Source organism: Rhinolophus ferrumequinum, chromosome 13, assembly GCF_004115265.2.
Source record: "Rhinolophus ferrumequinum isolate MPI-CBG mRhiFer1 chromosome 13, mRhiFer1_v1.p, whole genome shotgun sequence".
Taxonomy (NCBI): domain Eukaryota; kingdom Metazoa; phylum Chordata; class Mammalia; order Chiroptera; family Rhinolophidae; genus Rhinolophus; species Rhinolophus ferrumequinum.
The window spans coordinates 22,131,987-22,154,181 of NC_046296.1; the positions used below are offsets into that span (position 1 = coordinate 22,131,987).

The 22,195-nt window shown below is 36.5% G+C and overlaps 2 protein-coding genes across 6 annotated transcripts in view; one reads left to right on the forward strand and one right to left on the reverse strand.

Moving 5' to 3' along the window:
- Positions 1 to 12,731, reverse strand: part of APLF (aprataxin and PNKP like factor) — a 76,112-nt gene extending 63,381 nt beyond the window's left edge. For both annotated transcript variants that reach the window (XM_033125587.1, XM_033125586.1), the window contains exon 1: positions 12,430 to 12,731. In XM_033125587.1, coding sequence (XP_032981478.1) covers positions 12,430 to 12,525 — 96 coding nt within the window. In that variant the 5' untranslated portion in view covers positions 12,526 to 12,731. The remainder of the gene's footprint in view (positions 1 to 12,429) is intronic.
- A 228-nt stretch (positions 12,732 to 12,959) lies between these two features.
- FBXO48 (F-box protein 48) lies at positions 12,960 to 17,165 on the forward strand. 4 transcript variants are annotated; one of them, XM_033124230.1, is made up of 4 exons: positions 12,981 to 13,066; positions 13,752 to 14,016; positions 15,640 to 15,981; positions 16,429 to 17,165. In XM_033124230.1, exons 3-4 carry the CDS (start codon positions 15,676 to 15,678, stop codon positions 16,630 to 16,632), a joined length of 510 nt encoding a protein of 169 aa, XP_032980121.1. In that variant the 5' UTR covers positions 12,981 to 13,066; positions 13,752 to 14,016; positions 15,640 to 15,675; the 3' UTR covers positions 16,633 to 17,165. The 4 variants fall into 4 exon arrangements, with proteins under 4 accessions (XP_032980119.1, XP_032980121.1, XP_032980120.1 ...); XM_033124229.1 differs by having other exon boundaries at positions 13,752 to 14,012; XM_033124231.1 differs by lacking the exon at positions 12,981 to 13,066 and adding an exon at positions 13,112 to 13,393 and having other exon boundaries at positions 13,752 to 14,012.
- The last annotated feature ends 5,030 nt before the right edge of the window (positions 17,166 to 22,195 follow it).

Here is a 22,195-nt window from a genome sequence, read left to right on the forward strand (position 1 = left end):
CATTTTAAGCATCAACTTCACACCATAATTATTTGATCCATCTCATGGTTACCTTAACATCTTTCACTTCAACTCTAATATTATCCACATCATGATCAAAATAATAAGTAAAAGCAGATTACAGCAATGCCTAGATTCAATTACACCCATTAGTTCTGTAAAACCTTGCAAAAATGTGAAACTGCCAAGAATCAGTACTCATGTTTTTCAATCAGAGAGCAGTTCCACACTTAAAGCTGTGACTAAATAAAAATAGTAACATCAAGCATCACAGTGGAATGAATTTCACATACATGAATTTTCCACACAGTTACAAATTACTATTTAGGACATTTTCTAAAATAAAGTAGCTTAAAGGTAGTCCATTTAAAATATATCTACTAAAAAAAAATATCTACTATTAGCTACAAAAGCTATTTCAGAAAAGTAAATATAAACTAATAATCTATTCTATTAGAAAAGGATAGAAATTTAGAGGTTCCTATAATCTTTCCCACAATGTGCCTTAATGGATGAAAAACAACAGCAGTTATCTGATAACCCACTTTACCATTTGCATAGATTTAATTATGTGCATAGAACTTTCACTTAAAGTGTTGAGATTCACCACAATACTGTTATAGCTATTATTCACATTTTACATATTTGGAAATGGAAAGTCCAGAGGATTTAAGTAACTTGTATAGATTACTGTTTGAATGGGTAGCACTCCAAATCTATATACTTATTAATTTTTTTAAAAATGTGAGAAAAATATTCATATGCCTCTACACCTACATGCAATCATTCAGACATAGTTTCAAGAAATGCAAATTATTCTGTGGCTTGGAGTAAGAAGTTTCTATTTCTAACTTGGGTACTAAGATCTCATTGTTAACTTCAATAACACAAACCAATTTGCTAACCAATGGTATAATCAACTGTCAAATATAATACCATGACATATAATGATGGTTCCTGTAATAGTCCGGTGTGGGTTTCTGTTTTCTTTTCTTCCAAGCTATACATTTTGCAGGAAGCAATAATGGACTTTTCCTATCTTAGCATTTCTTTGAAGTAGACTTCTGTGACACTAGCAAAAAAATATTTTTAAATAATATAAAAGTATAATGTGACCTCTAGTGGTCACATGATTCACAACAGTGTAATTCCATTATAAGCTGTGCATCTCTATATAGAGTACCAAAAACGTGTTTTTAAGAGTCATCTGTTTTATTTCTTCCTCCCCAATCTGCATACCTTTTATTTCCTTTTTTGTCTTAGCTCGGACATCCAATATGATGCTGAACAGGAGTGGAGAGTGGGGATCATCCTTACCTTGCTCTTCATCTTAGCAGGAAAGCCTCAAGTTTCTAACCATTCACTATGTATGACGTCACGGGATGCAATGTACAGCATAGAGAATATAGTCAATAATGTTGCAACAGCTATGTATAATGCCAGGTGGCCACTAGACCAGTCAGGGGGATCACTGCGTAAATTATATAAATGTTAACCACTATGCTGGACACCTGAAACTAATACAAAATACTACTGAATGTCAACTGTAACTGAAAACAAAAATAAATAATTATTTTTAAAGTCTTTGAAATTAACATCACTCAGCCATTTAGCTATAATTGTCCCTTTTAAACCATACCTCTAAATAATAAGCAAGCTAAAAAATAATTTATGCTTTCGATGGAAAGCTTAAAAGTTTATGATTATCATCAAAGCTTATTTGAATTCCAGGATGGGGTGAGAATGGTGGGTGGTCGGTGGAGGGCGGGTCACAAATAGATTATCCTAACGGTCTCATGACCTGCTTTATTTAACAGCTGATCACTGCTCCTTGTGCAGAGTAAATATCGACACATTCTTATTAATATATTAACTGGAACAGCGATTATTTATCGAGACCAAGGCACTGTTCTATACTCATCATGAATTCTCTTTTTTAAATTTCATGAAAACAGTGAAGACACTATTATTTTCATTTTTATAGGTGAGAAATGGCAGTGCAGAGATGTTAAGCAACTACTTAAATGAGCAGAGATGTTAAGCAACTACTTAAATTACGTAACCCATAAGCAGCGGAACCAGATTTGAATCCACAGAATCTGATTCTAGAGACACCTTTACTCTAAGCCCTGCACTGCGTCCCTCATTATCATTACATAAAACATCATTTTTTAGATCATCTCCCAGCAGCTTAACTGTCCAAACTAGAACATACTGAAGAACTGGAAATAAAACAGAATGGCTATTTAATAAGCAAGTAGACATTCTGAGAAAATTCAAACTCTAATTAAAGCTCCAAGAGGCCTTCAGGCTTTCACTTGGTCCTGTTTATTCTAATGTCATATCCACGTCTAACAAGATGTGTTATCTAAATTCCTAATTCTCTATTCACAGTAGAGAATAAAGTGGATGGGGTTTAGTAAGCAATGCGTTAACAATGGGTGAGGAGGGGAATGACTGATGTTGGTCCACAAGTGGAAAGAGAAAGGCTATAGAAAAGCAAAGAAACCCAAGGATTCAAAAAGAGTTTGTCAGCGAGGGACTACTGAGAGTAGGGAGGGACAAATGACATAACATCCTTCAAAAGGTACTAATTGCTTACCCAAGTTTATCGGTTACCATGCGTCACCAGGTTTAAATGAAAACTTCATTCAAAAGTCAGACATTTTGCATCTTAGCCATAAAAATAGTTAAAATCTAGGAATTCCAGTTTCATACAGAATAACTGTGGCCGCCTAAATTCTAATCATACCACACATCCTCCAAAAAAAATCAGAGATCAATAAATAAAACAAATGAAACCATCTATATCCCAGCTTGAGCTAAAGCACTAGGAAACAGATGACCACAAACTTTAATTTACATGTAAGAGGGGAAAGAAACACGAAAAGCAGAGAGATCAAGCTTCAGGACCTATGCTGGAAAAGAAAGTCAGAGGGCAACTAGGAGGAAAAGAGAAGAGAGGGAGTGAGAACCTGGGGGCGGTGGCACACAGATTCGATCTCTCGCAGAAAAGAAATCGTACCTTAATGGGAAATGCTGAAAACACATCTCACATCCAGTAGTTCAGAGGTCCAGCCAAATTGGGAACAAGTTGGGCATCAACATGAATAATGATAATGGAATATAACACATTGAATACAAAAATAATCCATGAGCTCATACTGATTTCAAGAAAGGGGCTGAGGCTAGGGCTAGGAGGGAAAGACTTTCTTTATAAAACAATGCCTGCTAATGTAGAAGAAATGATGGAACCAGAAAATTACTATTTTGTAAGTACCACAATAATAGTGGATTCAGTAATGGCTCAAGGGGTGTCAATATCCAGGTGAAAGATTGATGCAAAACAAGATTCATGCAGTCTCGAAGCATCACTCCACAGATTACTCGCAAAGGAAATGGTGTGTTCAGTGGCGGAAGTCTGGCAGACACCACCTTCCCCAAGTGAATGCACTAACACCATCACCAGCAACAGGACAAACTGATAACAGGACACTCCTGATAAGCTGCTCTGAGTTCACATCACCTATGGAATACTCTCGTCCAAAATGTTTCACCTGATCTAATTAGGCAGAAATAACCAGACAAATCAAACTTGTGGGCATTCTATGAAACAACTGGCCTGGACTCCTAAAAGCATTACTGCCGTGAAAGACAAAACAGGTCTAGACTAGAGAAGATATATTTGATTGGATCCTAAATATTTTTAATGCTAAAAAGGACATTATTGGAAAAGTTGGATAAACCTAAAAATGGAATATTAAAATTTATTGCAGTTACAAATTTGTTGAGTGTGATAATGAGTGTGTGTGTGGGGGGGGAGACGTATTTGTTTATTTACTATTTATAGAAATGTCCTTGCTCTTAGGTGATATGTGTTGACATATTTAGGGATAAAACGCCATAATGCATGCAGTATACTTTCAAATGGGCTCAAGAGAAAAGAAAGAGAGAGAAAGTAAATATAACAAAATGTTAACCATTAGTTACCTAAGTGAAGGATACATATGTGTTCATTGCACTATTCTTTCAATTTTTCTGCAGGTCTGAAATCTTTCAAAATGAAAAGTTCAGGGAAAAAAGTTAAAATTTCAAAAATGTTGGTACTTCAAAGAGTTACCAAGTTATCTAGAAAAAGTAGTATACCTGACCGCTAAAGAACAAAAATGAAGTATAATTCTATTTATAGTCTCTTCAATAAAATTAATGAGCCTCTATTTAGTTATAATTTTTTTTTTAATTTCCTTGATTCAGACTAGGCACCACAAACTGATAGCCAACAGGCCACCAATCATTCAGTGTTTTGGTTTTGGTTTTTCATTTTTACTTTAAAGAGTATATGTGCCCTCCCTCTTACCAGAATCCCCAACACTCCCCATAATCTTCCACTGAAACCACTTCACCCTTTTGAATTTGTAATTCATCATTAAACTACACCTACACTTTTTAGATGCTAATCTTCACATGTGACACTGTGTGCCAAATGCTACTAGTTGCTTAATTCATTTCTTCTTCATTGCTAATAGTACTCCAGTTTGTTAGAGTAACAATGTGCCCAGTTAAAAAATATACAAATACCAAGAATTCCTTGTAGCTATGGATGGCCAGGTAACACAGTTCTAGCACAGGACGTAAGAGAGACTATATATTAATCTAGTTTCTGTATCTTCTGCCGATTCTCAGAGATAGTAACTGACTCACCCGCAAGTACACCTTTCATATGTAAACTAACCAATCCCAAACCGCACCCCCAATCCCATGGCTTTACCTGGCTCTTATATTGCCCTAATCACCCAAGAGCTAGGCATCAGACAACCAGGGAAAGACCCCACAGACCAGAGTACAATAAAATTATTCAAACTAGACCATCCTAAACCTGCTCACCTTGCCTTGCCCATTCATTCCCGAGAAAACCACAATAAAGGCTTTCCTACCAGTTCCTCTAGCCCTCTCTTCTTTCTGCTTTCTCCCACCTCAGGATTCTCTGGTGTGACCCTGCATGGTATGTCCTTCTCTCTCTTGGGAATTGTAATAAATTATCTTTTCCATGGCAATCATCTCCTGATTGGTTGCCCTCACTATACCTGAACAAAACAACAACATCTACATTCAAAACAGAGTAGAGCTTCTGGAAAGATTATCATCTTCCGTCCGGGTAAAAAGGACTGCGCTCAACTGGCATGCACCTTTTGCCCTCTGCCTTTCTTACCTTCCTGCGTAAATGTGACACCTCAAGTTACATAGCCTTCTTATGAGTACAGACATGAGAGCCACATGCAAAGGATGACTATGGAGGAGCACAGAAAAGCCTATTCCTTGAGTAGCTGTGCCAGCCCTGACTGACTGCCCGAGATTCTCTATTACAGAAGAAAAAAAATCTATTTGATTAAGCTGCCATAAGCACATTCCTGTTACTTGCAGCCAAAAACAATTATGATTAATACCCATTAGTCTAACAACTGTTATATTGATCCTGGACACGTAGTAACAAATTCATTGATGCTTGGCCAGTTACAGAAGGAATATTAAACACAAACGCTAACTATATTGAGCACTCAACAACAAAAACTTCCTTTAGTGTTAAAAGAATTTCATATCCCATGGCTGGAGCTCAGAAAAGAAACCCTGAAGAATACATAAGCTGAAAGATAATGGTGAAATGACTCCTGTACTTTGTCAGCAGCAGGTAAGACAGTAGCGGTTTTTCTTCAGATACTACAGAAAAATACCCTTTTACTTGAATTCTTCATATTGTTTCTTGAATGGGGACAGAGCTCTCTGTTTTATAACACTTTTGTATTGACACAGTGTGGATCCCTTATCTTGCATTTTCTGGGTTTGAATTGAATGCTCCATGCATTATGATGTATGTTCAAATCTTTCCCCCATTTTTTAAGACATGAAGTTTGTGCCAGAAGATAAAGACATGAAAACATAAAAGAAGTGTTTGTGATTTCTTTGCCAAATATTTATTTTTGGCATTTATTGACATCAAACAAAATGAAGACATTCTTAGCAGAAATGTTTAAAGGTTTTAAATCAAAGTCTCTAACCGATTTATTATTTCCAAAATTCTAAAAATAAAAAACAAACCTGAATAAAGGAAAAGCAGAAAAGCTATTGGATTCCGAAACAGAACAGAATGGTGTCTATCATTTCATTTTTGCATATATATAATATTTACTGAAAAATGTAAAAACAGAGAAGAGGTAAGATTTGTTTGTTTGTTTTTTCAGCATAAACTACATAATACACCAAGGGCTAAGATAATAAAAATCTTCTTGTGTAATACAATTTATAGTGCTTTCACACAAGATTATCTAGTTTGCTTTATCGGCAATAAATGAAAACTAGACAAATTTAAACTTTCATGGTAGAGAAAAACAGAAAATCATCTGGTATGGGATTTGAGGCTGTATTATTTGAAAATGCACAAACTAAAGAAGCATGGGATCTATTTTTGGCATAGTTTGCATAAAATTATTTCCTCAAACTTTGTGTGTGTGTGTAAAGTAAATAAAATCTAAAATTAAGAGCTGAATTGAATAGAGACTGGTTACTGCTAATCAGTCGACAAACCATAAAATGTTCTTGTCTAGAGTACTCACTAGTATCAGGTCCAACGTACACTCCAAAGCTCAAATCAGCGACACTGAGACTCTGCCATAACATTCGAGAGTACTAAGTTGGTCCTATTCCTTAATAGAGCAAAAGTTAGTTGATACAAGTTGTCTATTATTACACTTGGAATGTACCAAAGTCCAATTTCTGATATTAAGAAAGAACGAGTTTGAAGAAATGAACTTGATTTTGGCCAGAGGCTCTCCAGGCAGACTCCAATTTAAAAAGAAGCTTTTTAAAAGGTTACTAATATACTGGACATGAAGTGATTTTTGAAATTTGTGAATATACTTTCCCGTAAGAATAATGGTGTAAATTGTACTAAGATTATCAAGCTACCTCACAGACACCTATTAATCCACAATACTGATGAAATATGGATCATATTTCTAAAAATAAAATCCAATTCTTCTGAGCTCCTAATTCAAGGCTGCTGAATTGTTAGCCAAATATGATGGATTGTGCTGACTTCATGCCACAGAAATTTCAACTCTGTTTGTCTTGCAATGCTGCTTGTAGAACCCATGCAATACACATGTGAGAACATCATCCTCAACACTAATATATTATGATAGAGACAACATAATGAGTGAAAACATAAGCAGAGCTTAGGAAGACAAAACTGGGTTGAAATCCCCACTTGGGACTTCGGTAAATTCTAGGGTCTGAATGGTTACTTATTTTGTCCAGTTCAGCAGACATTTCTTAAAGACCTATTCTGTGCCAAGCATTCTTCACAGTGTGTCTAGAAGTAGTTTTCAACTCTGGTTATGCAACAGAATAGTCTTCAAAATACAGATATTCAAAACAGTCTTTTAAAAATAGAGATATCCAGATACTACCTACAGGATCAAATAACCAGAGAAAAAAGGAGAGCTAGGACAGAGGTATGGAGGCATATGAAAAAATAGCATATTCAGGTTAAGTAGTACATGGCAGATGGTAATTTGGAGACACTGATTTAGAGGGAAAAATTTATATATATATATATATATATATATATATATATATATATATATATATATATATATGAAAAGTAATGCACTATACATCTATGAGAATGACTCAAATGGAAAACTCTGACAATACCAAATGCTGATGAAGATTTGGAACAGGAACTCTCATTCATTGATGGTAGAAATACAAAATGGTACACCTACTTTGGAAAACGGGGCAGTTTTTTAGAAAACTAAACACCTTCTTACTATACAGTCCAACAATTGTGCTCCATATTCACACAAATGAACTGAAAACTTATGTCCACACAAAAACCTGCACATGGATGTTTACAGAACACCTTTATTCATAACTGCCAAACTTGGACGTAACCAAGATGCCCTACAGTAAGTAAATGGATCAACTGTGGAACATCCAAACAATGGAATATTACTCATCACTAAAAAGCCATGAAAAGCCATGGAACCTTCAGTATACATATTACTAAGTGAAAGAAGCCAATCTGAAAAGTCTACATATGTGTACTGTATGATTCCAACCATATGACATTCGGGAAAAGGTAAAACTATGGAGACAGTAAAAACTGCAGTAGTTGCCAGCGGTTGGAAGGGAAAAGACAGATGAACAGAAAGAGCACAGAGTATTTTTAGGGCACTGAAACTATTCTGTGTGATACTACAGTGATGGAGACATGTCATTATATATTTGTCAAAACCGAGAGACTACACACCAAGAGTGAACCCTGGTGTAAACTATGGACTTCGGACGATAATGACATGTCAATATAAGTTCATAGAATATACCGCTGTGGAACAGAATGTTCACAGTGGGGGAAACTGCACATGTGTGGGGGCAGAAGGTATATAGGAACTCTGTACTTCCCACTCAATTCTGCTGTGATAAATAAATCCTATTTAAAAAAAAAACTGAAAAATATTGTAAAAGCAATGTCTGTGAACGCTAAACAGCATCACTGATGTTATGTGATTATCCCACAAGTCTAGTCAGCACTTACCCGGTTATCCAATATGCCTACACTTTCAAATCTTAGAGGCTTAAATCATACATTCATTCAGTCTGCAAGGATCGTCCCTCCATACCTACCAAAATCCTAACTGTTCTAAGACTTCCCAGTCAGTTCAGTATGTCACTGACATATTGAGGCAGTAGTCATTTGGGACGCTGGCATTTATTATTGTCCCTGGGTTTTTCTTATTCCCTCCCACTTCACTAACTCAAGCTGCCTGCCAGACTCCAGTCCCACTTGAGGTTGTAATACATTTAGTTACTTGCTTCTCTATGTCTCTCATACTTACTAAACTGTAAGTTTCTTAGGAACCAGGAGTTGTGTATTTCTTTCATCCCTCCTATCGGACTATAGTATATAGTCATCAACTATTTTCTGAATTAACTAAAACATTGGTCAACAAAACAGGAAAAATGTTAACATTTAGCCCATCATGAATGTTTCTCCTTAAGCTTTAACAGTTGGTAGCACTGCTTCTTTATTAAAATTCACTTCCAAACTCTGTATCCTTTTCACACCTAAATTATAAGGAGACTCTTTTTTGAGGATTGGAAGAGTGAGTGTTTGAGACACAGAAAAGGAAGAAAGAGATAATGGTTGAAGACTTACTAGTGCCAGGCATTGTATTCAATAATTAAGTGAGGGAAGAGTACTTGGCACCTCCCGAGGGACAAATCTTGTTGGACCAGGTAGGACGAGCATTCCAGGACAGCCGGTGAGATTCTGCAACAAGCAGAAACAGTACAGAGTTGCCAGAATGGGGAGCAGTTACTTTGTGCAAACTTTGTGGGACACTTACAGCAAGTGGTGACATGAAGCTACCTGAAGAGTCCATATGAAAGCTCGCCACTAACCCACCCCTAACAGGGCCTCTTCTCTTTTTAATTAAAGCAGTAGATTCAACAGCATCTGCCTTTAGGAAGATACTAGATAGATATCTGGCACTGTCCTAGTTCCTTCGAGGAAAATAGCTCATAAAGGAATGTCATATAATCCCTGCTACCAAAACAGAATGAAGAAAATTTGAAATCAGAAACAGTAGTTTTCACTTAAGAGTATAATAACTTTTCAGCTTTAATTAAAGAAAAACCATAAAGCAATAGTTTGGCCTAAAAGTACTCTGTTGCTTGAGATGCTATATTGTAAAAATCTTCTTTTTAATTAAATTTATTTAAGATAGTTGTAGATTCACATCTAGTTGAAATAGATAATAAAGATCTCTCACACCATTTACCCAGTTTCCCCCTGCAGTAACATCTTGCAAAACAATCAAATATTGATATTGATAAGGTTGAGATATAAACATTTCCATCACCACAAAAATCCCCTCGATTGCTGTTTTATAGTCATACCCAATTCCCTCCTGCTGTCCTCCCCCCTTCCTTAACCCCTGCAACCACTAGCCTGTTCTCCATTTTTATAATTTTGTCATTTCAATAATGTCATGTAAATGAAATCATACAATATATAACCTTTGGGATTGGCTGTTTTCACCCAGGATAATAATTCCCTGGAGATTCATCCTGCTGTAAACCCTTTTAATTTGTACAGATCATGACAGAATTACAACCTAGTAAGTAAACAACGACCTTGGGTTTGCTGATGACTCATACTAAAGCAAAGGGCACAATGAAAAATTAAATTCACTCTGCTCTGTTATCTATTAGTGTTTTTCCTGCCACTGTAAAGATATAAAGACATTCTCGTTGTCAAATTGTTTTACCACTAAGACTGTTTTACATGTTGAAATTATAAACCTGTATGCTTGTGGGACCATAGTTTTGTGAAACTTGTCTCCAAAAAACATGGCTAGTTAAGTAAGAGCTCAAAAATCATACTTATTATAATTAATCATTTCAGATGGATACTAATTTACAATGAACTTCCTGAGTTTTCCCACTTAGAACTAAGTCTTTGCTCTCTCTCACACTACCAAAAAAAGAAAAAAGAAAAAGAATCCTGACTGAAATTGCTGTTGTTTGAAAAAACCGCCCTCATGTTGGGTTTAACCACTGCAGAGAAGAAACACATACCTCTGTCAGCTCCAAATTCTTAAAAACCTCAAGATGATTTGTTTGCACTTCAAACTTTTCCTTCAATGCGTGGAGGGTATCGTTCATAACCACTTCTAATATCTGCCAAACTTGGCAATAGTTTCTCATCACTGAATGATTATTTGAAAAGGAAAAGCAAAATCCAGACCAGATAATTGACTTTCTACTCCTTACCATTTTCAAAACCAGAAACCAAATAGCCTCATCTCACAATAACAAACCTGTAACACAAAAGATCAAGCTATAAATAATAAAAAGGTCTATAACCTGTTGGCATGTTGATAAAACATAAGCCTACAACTCATCGATCTTTTAACCAGATCTATAGTACTCTGTATTGGTGATACAATTTGTTAAGCAAATCAAAACTTTTTAGTCACCAGTCAAAAGATTTCTAGATGAAACACATACTTAAGTTTCTAACTTAGATAAAGAGAGAGAAAGGGAAGGGAGGAGAGAACAAACCGCCCCCCCTACCCTCCCCCGCCCCAGGCAGTTCCTTCAAATGTTTAGGAGAAAAATAATAATGTTATTTAAACATTTAAGTAATTACTTGCCCAGCAAAAAAAAATAAATAAATAGCAGGTATACTTTAACTTTCTTAATTAACCTTACTACATATACATATATGTACCCATACACACACACACACACACACACACACACACACCCCTCTTTAGGACTGACTTCCTAATTACAACTTTCAATGCCCACTCCTTTTCCTGCTTGGAGAAGGATCCCAAGGTTAACACCAATGGTTCCATTTAGACACTGCTGTTAACCAGGATAATAAATTGTCCACACTCCTTACTCCCTGGCATTAGCTCACTGACACAGGTTTGTCTCCACAGTCCAAGAGAAAACTCCTAGAGGGCTGGGACCCATGTCTCATTCATATTTGCACATCCCACAGTGCTAGGATCTACAAATGTGTTACACAAACTGGGCACTGAAAAAGAAATGCTGAATGTTAAGAAAACAATATACACATCCATATATAGACAGATCTATAAAACTCCAAACTGCAACAGGCCAATTTCCTAACTCCTACTAAACATGCCAAAGAAGGTAGAGAATAAATACATAGCTTAGTGGCACTATGTGTCCAAAAGCTTATGTGTGCCCTTTAAATAACCCATCTGTAGCTCAATTTTCTCGTCTGAACAATGACCTAACTCATATGGTTTTTACTACACACTACATAAGGGTTAGCGACTGATACGACTCAAAAAGACTATTACAATAAAAGTAAGGCCACGCAGTCCCACAAAAGAGGTCAAAAGCTTTAAAAGAAATTATTCTAGAAAAGATAAAATCAGAGGTTGGCAAACTTCTTCTGTAAAGGGCCAGATACTACTGTAAATATTGTGGCTTGTCAGGCCAAGGGACAATATCCACAACCTGTGGAGCAATTATTCTCCCTGAAAGGCAAATCGGTTGTTGTTTTTTCCTTTACATTTTAAAACTTAAAAATCATTCTTCGTACTCGGGCCCATACCAAAACAGGCTGGTTTGGGCCATAGTTTGCCCACCTCTGGGTACGATTATAACGATGATAACACTGATCAGTTTCTTTTTGAAAGCAACAAAAGGAAACGTTTGAGAGTTGATTCGAGTTGAGTGAAAAACGTGCTGCCCCCAAACCCCTACAATCCAGACAGGCAGGGCTGGCGTGGTGGGGAATCGGGCCAGGACGGGGAGTTGGGCCTCAGGAGCCAGCAAGGACTAGCCCGGCTCTCCGGGTCTTGCCCAGCCCCCTGCCACACTTACTCCCAGCAGCGGCCCGCGGCCAATCACCGTCTCCCCGGGCTCCAGGGCCAGCCGGGGGCCGCCGTCCTGCGGCTGCAGCTCAAAGCCCCCGGACATGGCGGCGAGGCTTAGGCCCCTTCGCAAGGAGTCGATCCCCGCAGCCGATTCCGCCTTCCCTGGTCACGCGCGGGGCCTACAAAGGTGCCCGGAAAAAACACTAGGGGAGGAAAGCAAAGACTCGGCTCGGGCGCGTCGAGTCCCGGCGCAGTAGGGAACCCCAGAAACAGGTTCCCCAGCCCCGCCCCTCCACTCGTACCTGTGACGCACTCGGGGATTCCCCTATCACACCTTCTCAAACTAGTGTTTAAAAGCCCCGGTTAAGACCACCCCCCCCATCATTCTCCCCGCCCTCCCGTCTTGGAGGACGCCGGACCTTGTAGTCCATAGCGCCTTCCTTCTCCTCCTTTGCCGAGCTGAGGCCCCCTGGTAAAACTACCAATCCCGAAAGGTAATGCGCGCTCCTCTCTACGCCTGCGCGAAATCCGAGTCAACAAGAGGTGGGGCTAGGGTGGGTGGAATCAGAGGGACTGTGTGTGGGGAATGCCTCAAAGGCCAGAGGATGTAAATCGCCGGAGAAGAGGCTGCCAGAGCCCAGCAGGTAGGAGGCTCTTCCCTTCCCGCTGACATCGGGCAAGCAAGCTCTGGGGCCCGGACCCAGCGCCATCGCAACCTCTGCTCAGCGGCGCGGACCTGAAATGACAGAGTTGTTATTGTTCATTTGTCAGTGCCCGGTGTTCTTTGAACTCCGGCAGCTGCAGCCTGGGCGAGGCACGCAAGAAGGGTGGCTCAGATGGGACTCGGGGTCATTCCTTCCGACCTGAGGGGTCTGGACAGGTTAGGGGCTCCCTGAGAGCCGGGAGGTCCGAGCTGCCTCCGGATCCCTCCCTCCGTGTGACACCTGGGGCGAGCTCTTCCCTAACTAGAGGTAATTTGGCAGCGCGGCTTGGTTCCTCAAAAGGAGGAAGAAAAGGGATAGTTTTGCAGGCATCCAGACAAAATTGGGTTTAGAAGAAGAAAGATGCCCACTGGGGTTTTAGGAACCTCACCGAGGCACCCCCGATTGTTAGATTCAAAAGCCTTCATCGGTCTTCTGTGGAGTACCTGTAACGGAGAGGACGCATTTTATTCCCCACTGAGATCATGGGAGTAGTAACAAACAATAACGTTCTACTAAAGGGAGTCTTTTCAAGAATATGGTAGTTTGGCTTTGGTTTGTATTGATGGTGAGAGAGGGGAGGTGCCTGGCAAAAACTTGCGGTTGACTCATGAACTTGTTTTTGCAGTTTGCTTTCTTCCCCAAAGAGGAAGTCCTCTGATGAACACAGACAGACATTAAAGTTCTAACCAACACGGTTAATTTGGGTCATACACAACCAAATGAATGGGAGCAATTGGTCTTGGCAAATCCAGAAATACAGGTTGAGGAGCTAATCTAGACGGGAATTGTGGTGAGCTAAGTTAAAAGAAGTTTTTAGCTGTATCTCAAACTCCTCCTCCGAAACCACCACTTCCTATTAAGAAGTGCAAAATGGAATAAACTGCTTGTAAGTAAGTATAAGCTATCTTTATGTGCAAAAATAGCTCCATGTTTTCCATTGATTTCAGAAGCCTACACCATGTCCCTTAGGTAAATTAGCTGAAACTGGACTTTAAATCTTTAGTCACGTGCTATACCTTGCTGAATTATAAACATTGTCTATAGCTCTTAGTTACTGTTGCTTGATGGCCTCAGTGACTATTATCCTTGGTTCATAATTAACTATGTATGTAGGTAGCTTCAAGAGGCTATTTCTAGAAGCTAATCTTATAACTTAACTGAATAGAATATTTGAGACTTTGTGTCATTATGACACTGAGCTCAACCTCTTGTCCATTTCAGATAGTGTTTATGTCAAAGGTTTGCATCTACCCATTAGGTACAAATATATAAACAAGTCTTATATAAACTACTAAATGTCCATCAGGTTTATGATTAAGTCACAAATTGTAGATAAAGAACTTAATGACAAGGCATCAGCTCCCACAGACACCAAGTGTTCAGGAGTTTAATAGAATTGAATTATATACATTTCCAAAGGTGTTTTCTTTTTTTAATGATTTTTTTATTTATTGGGGTGACAATGGTTAGTAAAATTACATAGATTTCAGGTGTACAATTCTGTATTACATCATCTATAAATCCCACTGTGTGTTCACCACCCAGAGTCAGTTCTCCTTCCATCACCATATATTTGATCCCTCTTACCCTCATCTCCAACCCCCCACCCCCTTACCCTCTGGTAACCACTAAACTATTGTCTGTGTCTATGAGTTTTTGTTTCTCATTTGTTTGTCTTGTTCTTTTGTTGTTTTTGGTTTACCACATATCAGTGAAATCATGTGGTTCTCTGCTTTTTCTGTCTGACTTATTTCACTTGGCATTATACTCTCAAGATCCATCCATGTTGTCACAAATGTTCCTATATCATCTTTTCTTACTGCTGAATAGTATTCCATTGTGTATATATACCACAACTTCTTTATCCATTCATCTATCGAAGGACATTTTGGTTGTTTCCATGTCTTGGCCACCGTAAACAAAGCTGCAGTGAACATTGGAGCACACGTGTCTTTATGTATAAACGTTTTCAGATGTTTTGGGTAGATACCCAGGGGAGGGATTGCTGGGTCATATGGTAATTCTATTCGTAATTTTTTGAGGAACCTCCACACTGCCTTCCATAACAGCTGCACCAGTCTGCATTCCAAAGGTATTTTCAATAAATATTTGGAGTCAAATGTGTTTTCACAATAGTCATTTCTACTAAACTCAATAAATTATAGTCTGTGAAGAATCACTTCTCTTTTTTAGACAATGTTCTTTGGGAGCGGAAAAACTAATGTTTAGAGACAAACCCTTTTACTAAAAATATTTTTAAAAAGAAGAGAAGTAACATGCATTGAGTGCCTCCAATGTGTAATTCGGATGTGAGGCTAGATGGTTTACATGTTACCCCTGTTAATCCTTGCAAGAGCACACAAGAGGAGTATCATTGGACCCATTTTACAGATTGAGAATCTCAAGTAGAGAAAGTTAAAGTTCTTTAAATCATTCCCAGAAAGTATCTGGCTCAGAGTGGGTTCTGTAGTCTTACCTGAAGAGACTAAGTATGTTTAAACTCTGCATTTTAGGTGACATATGAGGATAATTTACTAAAACATCAAGCTATGCAGAAGAACTTGAAGAGGAACAATAATTCAAGAGTTTCTGACATAGGATTGAACTCTTTGGATGCTGAGAAGGAAAACAAAGAGTATCAAAATAAGTTTTTTGAACAGCTACCTGACGAACTTTACGTACAAATTTTCAGTCAGCTGGACATGCGGAGTTTGTGCAGGGCGTCAATGACATGCAAGAGGTGGAATTCCGCAGTAAGCAACAATGACTCCTTATGGGAGCCTCATTGCTTAGCTGTGAGAGTTGTGTGCAAAAGAGAAATAGATGACGATCGAAAAAGTGGTTTTTCCTGGAGGGTAAGTTTCCTTTTTGTGGTCTGCAGTGTTCTTAACAATATGGTGGTAGGTTTGAACCAACTCTACCTTTTATTTGGAAGAGTTAGGATTTCATAAACAGAATGACATACAGAGTGTGTTGGCTTTTGGACTTGGTGAATTATTCTGTTCCTGCAAAACACAGTATCTCCCATCCATCCTTTTACATTTTTTAAATCCTAAATTTGGGCATTTTTGTCTGTTAATCAGAAGGATAGTGGCTACTTGTTTTCACTCCACATTATCCAAAACCCCCAGCAAACTCTGGTGCTACACACACACACACACACTCACACACACATTTATTAGTATATGTGCATAACAAAATACTTAATCTTTTTAGCCTCAATCAGCTTCTCTGGTTTCAAACAAACTCACTAACAAACCACCTACTACATTCTTTGACGATGATGGTTTTACCTCTTTCAGGACACACTACTGAGGAATTACCAGAAGAGTAAAGTGAAACTTGAATGGCTTACCGGAAGATACAGCAACATATGTTCTCCTGGTAGCCTACCAGAAAAAATCATGTACCCGATGGATGCAGAAACATGGGGGGAAATTCTAGAAGCAGAACTGAAAAGATATGCAGAAAAATCACAAGCAGATCTCATAACTTTGAGAGTTTAAAACTAAAATGACTCTGAGATTGCAAAAGATATAGCTTTATCTATTGATTGTTTTGTTCACCTTTTTAAATATTTAACATTTAAAAGAAAACTAAGTAGAAAATATTATAAAAGTAAAGTCTGTTTTTACTTGACACTTTAGAAAAAAATATTTTTCTGGTTTTACTGTAATGTGAAAAAATCATGAAATATTATTTATATAAGAAATACAATGCTAATAGAGTAATTACAAAATGTATTATTTCATGTATATGTCTTAATATATTGTGGTGCTTTAATAATAAGAGAGTTTGATTGGTATTTTCTGCTTAATGATAATTCAAAAATTCTGGAACCCATTTGAAGAAATTGACTTAGAGATTCTTTAAGTGGTAGGTATAACTAGGCTCCTGGGGGGACTTATTTAAATGAAATTAATAACAATATGTTTAAATGTATAATAAATTTGTATTTCAAAAACTAAAATTTCCATTTCAGTGGAATTAGATGGAATTGTCAAACATTGAAACCATTTTAAAATGTGCTAAATTTGTGATTAATCTGACCATAGGGCTAAAACTTGTGAGATTAAGGTTCCCATTATTTGCCTATAGACCTGGAATTGCTCTCAGGGACTGAAAATATATGGAAAGTTTTCAGAACACTTAACTACAGCAGAACTGCACTATTTTTCTTAGTAAACCTCACTTTCTTTCTGACAGCCTCGTAGCACCACCTAGTGTCCTACTGAAGGATACCCAAAAGGACAGCTCCTTTTTTGTTTTCTCTATATTCAAAAGAAAAACATTGTTTTAGAGAACCCTAAAAACCTGACTGTATTAAAGTTTATAGCTTTCCAGGAACCTTTATTTTAGCTTTTGTTCTCTTTTTCTTAAAAGTAGATGATATAGTAGTATTCACTATACCAGATTGTTCATTCTGAATCTGTGGTCAGCACTATAGTAGAAAGTGTCAACAAAACATTTTAGTTAGTATAGGATTTTCTTCTTAAATTATGCTGTATAGCATGAAAACTAAGAATCCAGGAAACCAGTATTTAATAAATAAGCAACTATCAAAAGATGCCCCGCTCTCTACAAATTTCCTTTGTAGCCTCAAGCAGGTGATTGATTGTCTCTTACTATTTTCTTAGAGTTGGAAGAGGCCTTAAAGATCAGGCAGTCCAGTCTCCAGGACTATTTGGCACTCCCCTCTATAAGAATGTTCTTCTGCTCACCAACATTAATTCTTTTCTGTAAAACTCATCATCTTGACCTGGAAACCATCCCTAACTTTTACCATTCTGGGTTAAGTGGCCCCTGCAGTTCTTTGTACATACCACTTGTACATGCAGGTAAGGTTCCTGCAGTTCTTTGTACACACCACTCTGAAAGCTGTCATACTACATTAAATTGTCTGCTTTACTTGTCTGTGTCCCCTTTAAGACTGTGAGCTTCTTACTGTCAGGGACTATTTATTTTTGTGTTTCCAAAGCCTGGAACATAGTAGGTATTCTATAAAGATTTATTAAATTATTTGTGCATTATTTATTTTAATTTTACCCAGAATATATAATAAAAAATAATTTACTATATTATTAATGGTTAAGATAAGATTCTATTGAAATGCAATGTACAACCTATAAGCTACATGGGATACTTAATATTAATGCTAATATATGAATAATTGTTCTAGTCTTCTCAAAAGCTGTAAGAGAAAAATAGGAAAGTAGGAATGTTTTGTTTTATTTTTTTAATAAACATTTGAAAATGCACTTAACCCAAAAGTATCACTTATTATCTGCAATTATTGGGTCACCTCAATAATTACTTTTACAAGTTATATGAATAATCTTTAGTTTGGTTTATGTAGTAGTATTGCATTACAATAATTATTTGTATTATAAGTTAAGGGCTAAGAGCACAGTCTACACTGAAAGGAAAGTTTTGGAACTCAGTGATAAATTTTATGTTATAGGCTTAGAATTAAATGTATATTTATCAGACCAAGCCATTAGCATCTGAGCACGTGAGTGGGTGGAGTAGCACGAAAGGAGTGCTCTTACTCATAGATAAAATAATAGGTTGAGTATACACAGTTTGTAAAAGAGGAAAGATTATTGGAATAGAGTATCATGGAATTTCCAGCGTTTTTTTAGTATTGAATCAATTCAAGTTCTATTATTTTTAAAAATAAATTTAGAAACTTCTTTTTTAATTGTTTCTGGTTTATAACCTAATCTTAGACCAGGATATAATAATCAATAAAATATATATGAATATAAACGTTAGACCTTAGAATATTCACATATATATAAGCCTAATTTGAAAAATACAACATACCCTAACCACTTTGATTTAATCATTGCTTTTACATTATATAATATCTCTCTCCAAAACTTCAAATGCCCTAATAATATTAACAAAAATAAGATGAGTAGTAACATCAGAATATGGATTAGAAAAAATAATGCGTAAGATGGAAGATGACACATTTTTATTTAAAGTAGAGTTGAAAGACCAAAAACATCAAATGGATGAAAGTAGATCAACAATAGACAAAGTTGATTTATAGTTTATTTTTTTCCAATTCAGGATCCAAACAAAATTTACATGTGTATATTTTTTTATGTACCTTTAATCTCTTTTAACCAAAAGTGTCCCTGCCTTTGGCTTTGTTTTTCAGGATATGGCCTTTTTGTTGTTGTTGTTAGAATTCAAGTTCGTTATCTTATGGGATGTTCTGTAATTGATTTGTCTGATTGTCTCTTCATGATTTGATTCAGTTAAAACATAGTTAGCAATTATTCTACATAGGTGATGTAATAATATACTTCTTATTGTATTACATTAAGAAGCACATAATGTCTGATTGCTTTACTGTGTTAGAAGGTAAGTCTGAATATTTGACTGAGGTAGTAATCACCAAATCTCTCCACTGAGAAGGATAATTTTCCATAAAGCCAAGATTTCTTTTTTCAACAACCTTTTCTAGAGTATTTCCCTATGCCAAATGTTTTATAGACATTACTTTCTTTCATCTTCACAATTAATTACACTTTCAAAGAACACAGGAAAATCATCTCCAAATTCTTTTCCAGGCAATCTAAAATTAAATAAATTTCAAAAAGATGTTAAACCACAATTTAAACCCAAATCTCTTTGACTTCAGAAACCAGTCAAGCTTTTAAGCAGTATAATGCCTTTTATAATTTTGACAGTTAGTTCTTACATTGAAGCAACATGAAGGACTAAGACTAACAAGAAACGTCTCCCATTACAAATGTCTGGAAACTCGGGGGGGGAATCAATATTAAATACATAGAACTTACATTTCTGCTAATGGCAGAACAGATAATTCTGACAAGCCTTCCTACTTAGGACAACTTAAAAAACCTCAGAAAAATAATTAATCTACTTGAAGGTATCAGAGAGCTAACAAGATAGTAAAGAAATATTGGACCGGCATCTGGGGAAAGAAAGAGAACTTGAGAGGTAAACCTATGATTGAGGTCAACCTTGCATGGGTGCATTTGCCAATTTCTGTGAGAGCATCTAAGAGATTAAATAGATTTCGAAATCTATTTAAGCCTCTCAAGCTACAAGGACAGTGAGTGGAATCCAGGACTCACTAAGACAAGCTGGTAACCCTAATAATCTCCCGTTTTGAAGTTTGGGACTCAAGACTGCACCCTGGGGATGGGAGTGACCTAGAAATACATAAGACTTCATAGAAAATCCTTAAAAACATCTCAATCTTTGGAACTGGGTTGAGAGAAACCCCAAATAATAATGCCCTAGACACCTGCCAGATGCAAAAAACAAACAAACAAACAAAACAAACCTCCCTGGAAAAAGATATCAACAGATCAGGTTTCACATTATCTCTACAAACATATTATCACAAGGAAGCATGATAACATGAATAAAAACAAACAGAAAATCAGATGACAGAAAAGATCTACAGTTGGAATTATCAGATGACGTCTCCAAACTAACAAAGCTTAAGGCTATCAGTGTAATAAAAGGCATGTTGAGAACTTTAGCAGAGAACTGAAATAATAAAAAGAGCCAAATGGAAATTTTACAACTAAAAAATAAAATGATATATTAAGGAATTAATAGATGGGTTTAAAAGCAGATTAAACCCAGCTGAAGAAAGGGGAAAACAGTGAGTCTGAAGATGGATACAAAAGAAATAATCCAGAATGAAGCAAAGAGAGAAAAAGAATGAAGAATACAGAGGAGAGGACAGTGGGAAAACATTACTAATAAAATGACAAGGTCTAATGTATGTGTAATAAAAGTCCAAGAAGATGAGGAAGGATAGAATGAGGCAGAAGTAATTTTGAAGCGATGGTGGTTGATAACTTTTTAAAACTGTTAAAAATCACAGATTCAAGAAGCCATACAACCTGTAAACATGACATATAAAAGATACATTACTAAGCTATATCAGCTAAATTTGCTGAAAAGGAAAGACAGAAAAATGAAAGCAGTCAAAGAAAACGAAGAGACTACCTATGGATGAGCAATAATTAAATGGAATCATTTCTTAACAAGAATAATGGAACCCAAAATACAAAAATGTTATCTTTAAGGAAACTTTCAAAGGAACAAAACTCACAACCCAGAATTCTGTACCCAGGGGAAATACTTTTCAAGAAGGAAAGAGAAGCAAAGACATGCTCAGGAAAACAAAAACATGGAGAGTTCTTCATTAACAAACTTGAACTCAATATATTTCAAAGGTAAAAGGAATATGTTCCCAGATTTCATCTGGTTGGAGTATAGGAAAGAACAGAGAGCAAGAAAAGTGGTAAATATGTGGACACATCTCAATGAATATCAAGTATAAGGTAATAAAATCTGTGGGGTTTAACACAGAGAGAGAATTAAAATACAGGATAACAGTGGCATATAAGTAGGGAGGGGCTAAATGGAGTTAAAATACAAGATTCTTGCATTGTCTGAGAAGAGGGTAAAAAGGGCCAATTAAGGATGTACTTCAAAACGTAAAAGGTATGTAAAGTAATCTCTATGGGAAACCCTGAAAGAATAGTAAAGGAATATATAACGACCAAGCTAATATACAACAACCAAGGTAAAATGGAGTAATAAAATATAATGCAGGGAAGACAAGAAAAGACAGAGAAAGCAATATAGAACAAGCAGCATAAATAGAAAATAAATAGTAAGATGGGCAATTTCAACCCAATGTATCTGTAACATTTCATATAAATACACTAAATACTCCAATGAAAAGTTAAAGATATCAGACGGAATTTTTTTTAAAAAAACTATATTCATTTTACAAGGTACACATCAAAACTTAAGGCTACAGAAAAGTTTAAAGTAAAAGAATGGAAACTATATACCATGCAAACACCAAGCAAAGAAAAGTTGGCGTATCTAATTAATATGAGACAAATTTAACTTTAAGGGAAAACACATGACTAGAGATGTTTTAAAACTGTACAATAATGAAAGACACAATTCACCATGAAAATTAAAATATCTTTTTAAATTTATATTAATCTAATAGCATGAAAATATACACATAATTTACAAAAACAAGTAGAGAAA